The sequence below is a fragment of the Desmodus rotundus genome, chromosome 1 (genome assembly GCF_022682495.2).
Source record: "Desmodus rotundus isolate HL8 chromosome 1, HLdesRot8A.1, whole genome shotgun sequence".
NCBI classification, from domain to species: Eukaryota; Metazoa; Chordata; class Mammalia; order Chiroptera; family Phyllostomidae; genus Desmodus; species Desmodus rotundus.
This window is the reverse complement of record NC_071387.1, coordinates 32,660,107-32,669,283: the sequence shown is the minus strand read 5'-3', so window position 1 is coordinate 32,669,283 and position 9,177 is coordinate 32,660,107. Positions and strand designations below refer to the sequence as shown.

At 43.8% G+C, this 9,177-nt stretch overlaps 1 protein-coding gene across 2 annotated transcripts in view; it reads right to left on the bottom strand.

Annotated features, from left to right (window-relative positions):
• Positions 1 to 1,036: 1,036 nt before the first annotated feature.
• The window catches only part of DCAF12 (DDB1 and CUL4 associated factor 12), a 31,136-nt gene continuing 22,995 nt past the window's right edge, over positions 1,037 to 9,177 (bottom strand). For both annotated transcript variants that reach the window (XM_024560074.3, XM_024560073.3), the window contains 5 exons: positions 8,668 to 8,861; positions 7,631 to 7,696; positions 4,864 to 5,026; positions 3,840 to 4,018; positions 1,037 to 3,136 (listed from right to left, as the gene is read on the bottom strand). In XM_024560074.3, coding sequence (XP_024415842.1) covers positions 2,978 to 3,136; positions 3,840 to 4,018; positions 4,864 to 5,026; positions 7,631 to 7,696; positions 8,668 to 8,861 — 761 coding nt within the window. In that variant the 3' untranslated portion in view covers positions 1,037 to 2,977. The remainder of the gene's footprint in view (positions 3,137 to 3,839; positions 4,019 to 4,863; positions 5,027 to 7,630; positions 7,697 to 8,667; positions 8,862 to 9,177) is intronic.

Sequence of the window (9,177 nt, the reverse complement as noted above, 5' to 3'; positions counted from 1 at the left end):
TAGGTAGGTGTCTGTGTGACTCATGTTTGGAACCAGTCTCTTAAAGTCAGGTGCAAAAGGCAGCTATATCCAGCTTGCCCTGGAAAGGAGCAAGTGTCATGTGACAGAGAAATAGGCCCTGCCCTCATGGGTCTTCCAGATATGGCTGTGAGGAGGGTCGAATGATTTAGCAGTTTGCCTTTTTCTCAGCTACAGTCCTAAACAGGCTCTGGGAAGAGCATTATTCACAATGCTCACTGTGTCCTCTTACAAAAGACAGCTTGTTGGAAGAGTTGCCAGGTTCGATTCCCAGTCAGGGCACATTCCTAGGATGCAGGTTTGATTCCTGGTTGGGATGCTATGGGAAGCAACTCATTGATGTTTCTCTTTCTAAAAAACCCCCAAAACCAAAAACCCCTGTTCCCAGAGCACTGTGCACCCACTTTCATAGTCACTCTTAGGACACCCTCCATTGAAGCAGATAGGGCCTATCACCAATACTGGGTTCCTCACATCCATGGTAATTCAGAGCAAGGACTAGCACCCTCCCTAATCTTCAGCCTCTATATTTTTTTCAAGCACCACAGTACTTCCAGTGGACATATCTACCCTCAGCTGGATCTCAGAGTAACTTATCTTGGGCCAGACAGAGCTGGGGACCAAGACCAGGCAGGTCTTGGTGTTTGCACTTCACCTTCCTTTTTAAATTTTTTTTTAAAGATTAAAAAAAAGATTGTATTTATTTATTTTTAGGAGGAAGGGAGGGAGAGAGGAAGAGGGAGAGAAACATCAATTAGTTGCCTCTCACATGCCCCCAACTGGGGACTTGGCCAGCAACTCAGGCATGTGCCCTGACTGGGAATGGAACCGGCGACCCTTTGTTTCATAGGCCAGCATTCAATCCACTGAGCTACACCAGCGAGGGCCCACTTCACCTGCCTTTAATCTTGAGGGAACACTTGTGTTTCCCTTCTGCGCTAAGCAATCCTAGCACCCCAACCAGTTACTTAGGGCCTTTTTCTTCTGCCTCTTGGCTATACATACTCACTCAAACCACTTTGCACTGGAATAATATTTATTTTTTTACTTGGCAAAAAGTCAAGTGCTACATTTTTGAAAAGAAACTCAAACGCACTACCCACAAAGAAGGGTTGGGCAACAGTACAAAACAAAACATCCTACTTAAAAATTTTTTTTAAATATACAAGTTGGTTTAAAATGATAGGAGTTCTGTGAGAACTAAGAAATCTACAGCCTGTAGTTTAATAGAAAAAAAAAATTAAGACAAAAGATCTACAGCATCCAGCATTTTGCTTAATTCCCTGTTTATAGCACCTATTTCTCTATGTTACAGGACGAGAATTCTAGAACCTGTGGTGTATGCATTGTGCCACCAAGATATGGTGACTCGCGGACTTCCCTTCCCACCGGCCCCCATCATCAAGACACTCTTTTCAATCTTCTCTCTCACAGCCGGAAGAGAGGGATGTCTAGGAGAGCAATTTACAACCTGGAGTGCAGGAATAAATATGACTTTTCCTTTCCTCAGAAAGGGCTGTTGACAGAAGCAGAGTTATGTGCTTCTAATGGAGGAAAAATTTGTTGGTGGAAACAGCTGTTATCTTCAACATGATGCATAAAAAGCAAGCAATAACTGGACATCACGGTTAGTCAGTGCCTGCAAGTTTAAAAACCTCAGACTAGACGGTTCAAGGGAAGAACAAATTACTAATCACACCAATGCTTTTAACATGCACAATGCTGGTGGCTGCGGGCCACCACATCACCATCCCAGGGCTGAGCCAACAGAGTGTGAGAGGAGGCTTCAACCCCAGCCCCACAGTATTAAGAAAACAAACATTCCACACATGAAGCACGCACTACATACAGATAAAGCACCTACTCTCCCCATCCTCCTGGACTGAACCCAATTTAGAAATCAAAAGCAAAACCCACTGCAGAGACTAGAAGAAAGGCAAAGGAGAAGTTTCTCCCCAAAGCCAAGGGGACTGAGTATGTTAATCTTAGCTTACTTGAGGCCCCCAGCTCCAGGTCCCTGGGATACCAGATCAGGTCTTGTGTGAGGGGAGGGCAAGGAAGGATGGGGTGGGGATCCCCTTTACCAAGTTCTACCAAGCCTTCTGCAGTCTCCAGAGCAGTATTTGGATGGAGACTGATGTTTTAGGGGAGTGGCCCACTGGTTAAGTGGACAGGAAATTGAAGTGAAAGTGACACATCAAGAGAAGTGTTCTCACCTGGGGGACACACAGATGGAAGACAGGGAGGGGATGGATCACTTTGGAATCCTGGCACAAGAGTCCCCAGGAAGTTTGTAACCTAATTCAAAAGGTTTTCCTGGTGATTTTTCTTTCTGTTTTTACTTTCCATAATCAGTGTTATTAGACTTTAAAAAACAAGATAAAGTCCCAAAGCTGGACTCTGTGGACAAAGTTGTTTCTTTTATAAATATTTTAATTACAAGTAATCCTTACTCCAAGTAATTTCAGTAACACACAGTACTTAGAGGTACACAAGTCCACACACACACGTACACAGGCACACAAAGCCCCCAAACTTTCACAGAAAGTCTGACAGCAACCACATAATTGTAAAGGAGCCCTACCTCTCAAGAGTGAAGTAAGGGTGAGAATGACTATGTCAGCCTAAGGAAATCAGAGAGAGGAAAGTGTGTGTCACTTGAAAAAAAAAAAAAAAATACAAATAGGAACTAAAGACGTTTGGTTGAGAAGCCAAAAAGAAAAAATATAGTAAAATTCTGATTACCAAAAGAGGAAAAAGGTAAAAAACAAACAAACAAAACCTTCAGATCTCTATGTAGAACTTCTTTCTGTCAAGAGCCTAAACCATAGGCAAACTCTGGTGTTCCCACTAAAATATGAGGGCCTCACACAACTGCAAAAAAATCAAAAGAAAAACAAGGAAACAGAGGATGGAAGTTAGTGTAAATCTCTGCATTTCGGGAGAGAGTTAGTTGTCATTAACTCCAGAGCCCGGCATAGTTTCCATGGAGCCCTGAAGGGAGAGGACCCCCTGCCACAAAGAGTTTTGTTCCGGATGAGTCGTAGCAGTGAGTGTAAACAGCATTGGGGAAGAAATCAATGTCCGAAAAGTAATTCCTCCAGGTTTCATCATGATTCTATGGAAAGAGAGAGAGAGAGAGACTCTTTTAGCAATCTAGGCCATGGGGCAGGAAAGGGGGAAGGAAGGGACAGGAATACTTTCTTGTTTTTTTAAGAGACGAGGGTCCTGTACCTATAAACTGATGTCAGTAGACTGATGCTAATGTGAATAGGGGCCTCATTTTTTTTTTTAATTAATTTTAGAGAGAGGCAGAGAGAAACAATGATTTTTTGTTCCACTTATTTATGCATTCATTGGTTGCTTCCTGTATGTGCCCTGACCGACCTTGGCATATTAGGATGATGCTCTAACCAAGTGAGCTACCCGGGCTAGAAGCCTCACTTTTCCAACTGAATATTGGGGAGGAACTAAGCAGGCTGTAGAATTGCTACACAAACCAAAGGTCTTCTTAGGACAGCTGGAACCAAACTCTTTAATAATTCACTGGCTGCCTCAGTAGGAGGTTCCTTTTGCTTCCTGCTCTATTATCACCTGGGGGGAAACCCTAGGTTAACTAGTGTGTCTCACTGGGTCTGTTTTCCCATTGATATGCCAACACAGAAGCAAAATCAAGTGAAAAGTGCCTCTGGTCCAAGGAGTGCCTCTCACTAGTGAAAATATATATGTGTAGTGGTATGTCAGTGGGAGTGGGTGGGAATACAGCAAAGACAATTTTTCTGTCATTGTCCAGTAATTATGCTGGGCAGGGGCTTACTTACCAGCCAGCCTCTGCCAGTAGTTAGTTTGAGATTCTCCCCTGCTAGTCTGGGCTTGGACCCATAACAAGCCGAGAGCCTCTCTTCCAGGAATCTCTGAGATCGGATGTCATAGAATAGCAGGGAGCCCTGGCCTGTGCCCACAGTAATGATGTGCTCATAGAAGCTCACTGACCGGATCCCTGACAGAGAAAAGTGAAGAGCAATGAGCAGGGAGAGCATGCACTTGATAGTCTGCTAGCCTGAATTTCTCTTATCAGGTTCACATGGTAGCCCTGTGTACCTTTCCCATAGCAGGCATATATCAATCAAAAGCCAGAGAACCCTGATGACATACTGCCATCCATATACCTAACAGGAACCTTCCCATAAACCTTAGACAAAGGCCAGATACCTGTGATGCTCAAGATGGTTTTGGCCTAAGACCGTAAGTGAGCCCTGAACCTCCTTGCCTCCCCTAGGCTCACTCTGGAGTCACTATTTGTAACTCTAAGCTCTTCTCCATTATGTTTCCAGCCTATATTGAAACGGAGGGTGATAGGCATATTTACAAATCATTACATTAATAAAGACTTCCTTGTATTTGACTGAATACTACTACTGAGGCACTGCAAGATGTCTTCATCTGGTATTGTGTTATGAGGGTGGCAAACAGCCTAGAACTGAAGGACCCGAAGAAGCACTCTCTCTCACAATGTGATTTTAAAACAAGTCACCCAACCACTCTGGGTCACAGGCAAAAAGCATCTGTGTATCAAATAAGTGTATGGGATATGAAGATGTCTCTTGGCACATAAAAGCTGTGGAATAACATTTGTGGCATCAGTATTTCCTTATGAGGTATAAAACCTACTCCTGTAACAGTGACCAAAACCTCTCAAAACTGTACATTGCAGGTATCATTCCCGCAAAGCCTATTTATTCTTTCCCTTACCACTCCCATTATACATATTATTCTCTCTGTTCTGAAATGCGAGCATCTTAACTATACCTGAAAACAAACAAACCCAAACACGGGGACTCTTACCACTGCCTCGCTCCCTGGAGCAAACAGACTTGATGTTGTATGATGGCTGCCGTGGATCCAAGAAGGAGACATGAGCTTGGGAGCCCACAGCATATACTGACCATTCACTACCATAGGCCAGGCACACATTCTCACGGCAATATGGCAGTTTGGTGGAGAGGAGCTGAAAACACAGAGAGAAGAGATGCATCTGTAGCATTACCAGAGGGCACAGAGCAGAGCATTGTTCTTAGACACCTACCTCTGGGTTTTCCCTTGTATACAAGGACACAAAGTCAGAGGAAAAAAAAAGATAAGCTCCAATTAAGGAAATAACACACTGCCCCACAAGTAGGTATGTAAGAGAAAGAGAGGGTGACTGTATAAGATATAGACTGTATAGGTTGGTTAGGGGAAAAGGTTAAGCTGGAATTAGATAATCAGAAGCAGAGAGAAGACCCAAACCTGCAGGTTGTTTCCCAGGATAACCCCAGGGCACTACAACCAAGGCCCCACTCTGTTTTCTCTGCCAGGAAGAGCCACCACCCTTCTCACTGCTCTTCAAAGGAACTCGATTCTGGCTACCCTCAGCCTAACTCCCCACGTGTGTGGGGTTGGACATTACAGAAAGGGACTGGTTCAACCCCAAGTAACGCCCACCAGTCTTAACCCTGGATCCTTCCCATTCTGCCAAATCTCCGTGGGTGCTTTCTGCATGTAAGGCACCAAGCAAGAGGGGTTCAAAGGCTACTGTGACTTAAATAATTCCCGACGTTCTGATAACTCTTGAGAGTTTATCACAGAAGTAACAAGTAGCAAAGGCCTCTAGCATGAGAAGAGGGCAAATGATCCACAGGTAGGCTTCACTTTATGCAAAAGTTGCTTGTAAATATTACAAGTTAAATCCAAATTCTCATTACATGATTATTTCAGAGATGATTAATCTTAGTTTAGCTGATCTTCAGTTGCCAGTGATTCCTAACATTTAAGTTTTCCTGCACTCACAACAGGCCAAAGTCAAAAATCCATAAGCAAATGCTTAAATGTATCGTGGACTGGAGGGCTGCTTGTTAAAGGAGCCTCTCAGCAAGCCCTTGCAATGGGAAAGGAGTGCTCCTCTGATCTCTTTCAAAGCCTTTTTTTCCTTTGATTTTGAGAGTACATTTAATTAAAACCGAGGACAATGTAACAAGGAAGGGCTTAGGATAGAAGCAGCAACAGGAGCGAGCCTAAGCAGGGCTGCTTTGGCTGTCTAGAAATGTTATGGGAAAGGAGTGAGCCAAGGCAGGGCTGCTGTTAGCTCACTGGGAAGCCAGAGAAAAGGGGGCCTTGGAGACAGGCTTAGGGGTTTAGCCCAGGACGAGCTGCTGCTGCTCATTGCTCCCCTGGTTGCAAGTCTTGTGGGGACCCTTAAGAGTTTAGAAGAAAACTCACTCAAAAAGGAGATTTTGAGTGGGCATGCCCTGAAGAGGGTGCACCTCTTTTAAAGACTTGGGGTTTTTCTTGCCCTGGTTGGTGTGGCTCAGTGGATCGAGTTGCCTGCCAACAAACCAAAGGGTCGCTGGTTCAATTCCCTATCAGTAAACATCTGGGTTGCAGGCCAGGTCCCAACCAGGGAGCACGCGAGAGGCAACCACACACTGATGTTTCTCTCCCTCTCTTCCCCTCTCTAAAAGTAAATAAATAAATAAAATCTTGTAAAAAAGTTAAAGATGAAAAAAAAGAGACTTTTTAGAGAGAGGGTTTTAAAAAAGATTTTTAGAGAGAGGGAAAGGGAGGGAGAAACGGAGGGAGAGAAATACCCATGTGCAAGAGAAACATTGATCAGTTGCCTCTTGCACACCCCCAACTGGAGACCTGGCCCCACAACCCAGGCATGTGCCCTGACCAGGAATCAAACTGGTAACCTTTCAATTCGCAGGCTGGTGCTCAATTCACTGAGCCACACCAGCCAGGGCAAGACTTTCTAAAAAAAAATGTTTATTTACTGATGTTGAGAGAAAGAGAGAGAGAGAGAGAGAGAGAGATTGATTGATTTGTTGTTCCATTTATTTATGCATTCATTGGTTGCTTTTTGTATGTAACCTGAGGATTGAACCCACAATCATGGCATATTGGGATGATGCTTTAACCAACTTAGTTACCTGGCCATGGTTAAAGACTTAAAAAAAAAAAAAGATTTTATTTTATTTTATTTTTTATTTTACTTATTTATTTTTTCCCCATTCTGTCTGGCCCTTTATTGTCACTACTTTTTTTTTTTATTTTAATTTTGTATTGTTATTCAGTTACAGTTGTGTGCCTTTTCTCCCCATCCCTCCACCCCATCCCCCCTCCCTCCCCCACCTCCACCCTCCCCCTTGATTTTGTCCATGTGTCCTTTATAGTAGTTCCTGTAATCCCCAAGATTTTATTTATTTATTTTTTTAGAGAGATGGGGAAGGGAGGGAGAGAAACATCAGTGTGCAAGGGAAACCTCAAATCAGTTGGCTCTCGCACACCCCCATCTGGACCTGGCCCACAACTCAGGCATGTGCCCTGCCTGGGAATCGAAATCAGTCTGCAGACTGGTGTACAATCCACTGAGCCACACCAGCCAGGGCAGGCAGAGCTAAAGACTTTTAAGAGAGGCACGCCAGACCCAGGATTTCAGGCACCATGGAATCACATGCCCAGATCCTTGCAGCACTGACACTTTAGACTAAAAGGAAAAAGCTCAGGGACAATTAAAGTATTTTAACCATAAGGTGAATTTTTAAGTAAAACTACTAAGTCATGTTTATCACACCTTAGACAGTGTATTTTCAGCCTTCCAGAGATGAAAGTAGCCATCCAGAGATACTGCTCCCAATTCCTACAAGAGAAATGAAGAAGAGATTATATTCCAATCTGTAGCACCTAATACACAATGGTAAGCAGGGGAAAACGTTGAAGTTCAGGTCCTCCCATTCTTCATTCTTATCCCATGATGATTGCAGCAGGGGTGCCAGGGAGTATCATCTCATTATCAAGCCTATGGAATGCATCTGGACAGCTTATTAAATTCATACTGCTTCTTGAGAGAATCCAAGAAGTCAGCCTGGTTTCTAGCAATGACATGGTTCAAAAAGCGCTTACTATGCAATCATTCCCATGACATCCTCAGTGACAGAACAAAGCACACACATGAAGGACAGTTTTGTAAGTCTCAGTGTAAGAGCTTCTATAAGTGGAGGGTCTAAGTTAGGAGAGATAAATCACCCCTAAGACATAAATATCGAAGGGAGATAAAAGGCTAAGGGAACTACCCTTCAAATTGTGGCCTGATTCAGATTTTGGAAGAAGCCTTTTTCATCTTCTGGCTCTAGGTCTCCATCTCAACACTAAATACCCCAGTTGCAGATCTAACTCAATGATTAAGATAAGATCTGGTGGTAGTGTTGTGAAGAGACAATGAAAAAATAAAAATAAACTGAATACCAAAGAGAAAATAAGTGATTGCTTTCAGAGACATACATGAAAATAACACCCAAAATAGAGCTCCTGCAAAGGCATATGCAAATAAGAGTCAAATCAGAGTGGCCCTGGGGAGACTCTGAAAGGCTGGTCCACAAATATGGACCGTCCAGAGAAATACGGCAGAGCTCAATACAAAGGGTGGGTTTTTTACTTTGTTATAATTTATCACCAACATCCCTTAGTCTTCAAGAGGTGCTCTGTGGGCTTAGAACCATGCTACGCAGCAAGCACTGATTTAGGGGAAAAGGGAGGTGCCTCTTCTAAGACATAAGCCAAGAAGCTGGAACAAGAGTAACAGGCTTCAGGGAACCTTTGGCAAGCTCGTACCTTGTTCTTGTTGTTGAAGGCCAGAGCACGGACCTTGCAGTTGTCAGGGTTTGTATCTTCCTTGGGGATGTCCTTTAAGGCCTTGTGAGTGATGTGGGCATACACAGGCACTTGTGACACATTGTGCCTTGAATCACTTCTGGTCAACACATCATCTGTCACCTCCCAAAGTCCCATAGAACCATCACGTGAGCCTGCAAGTCAAGGAGACCACAAATGTCAGACATACCCAACTCTCCACAGAACAGTCCCACAGAAACCAAAAATAGGCTTTTTCAGACCAGTTTTTTGTGCATCATCCTCGTGCGTGCTAAAGCTTGGTCAGGTTGCCCACTCCAAAACAGAGATGTACGCATTTAATAGCTAGACCAAGGGGATGATTCAACTAAGGTGTAGTAGTTAAAATATAACCTTTAAACCCTGGCTGCATGGCTGTTAGTTGGAGCATCGTCCCGTACACCAAAAGCTTGTGGGTTCGACACCCAGTCACGGCACATACCTAGGTTATAG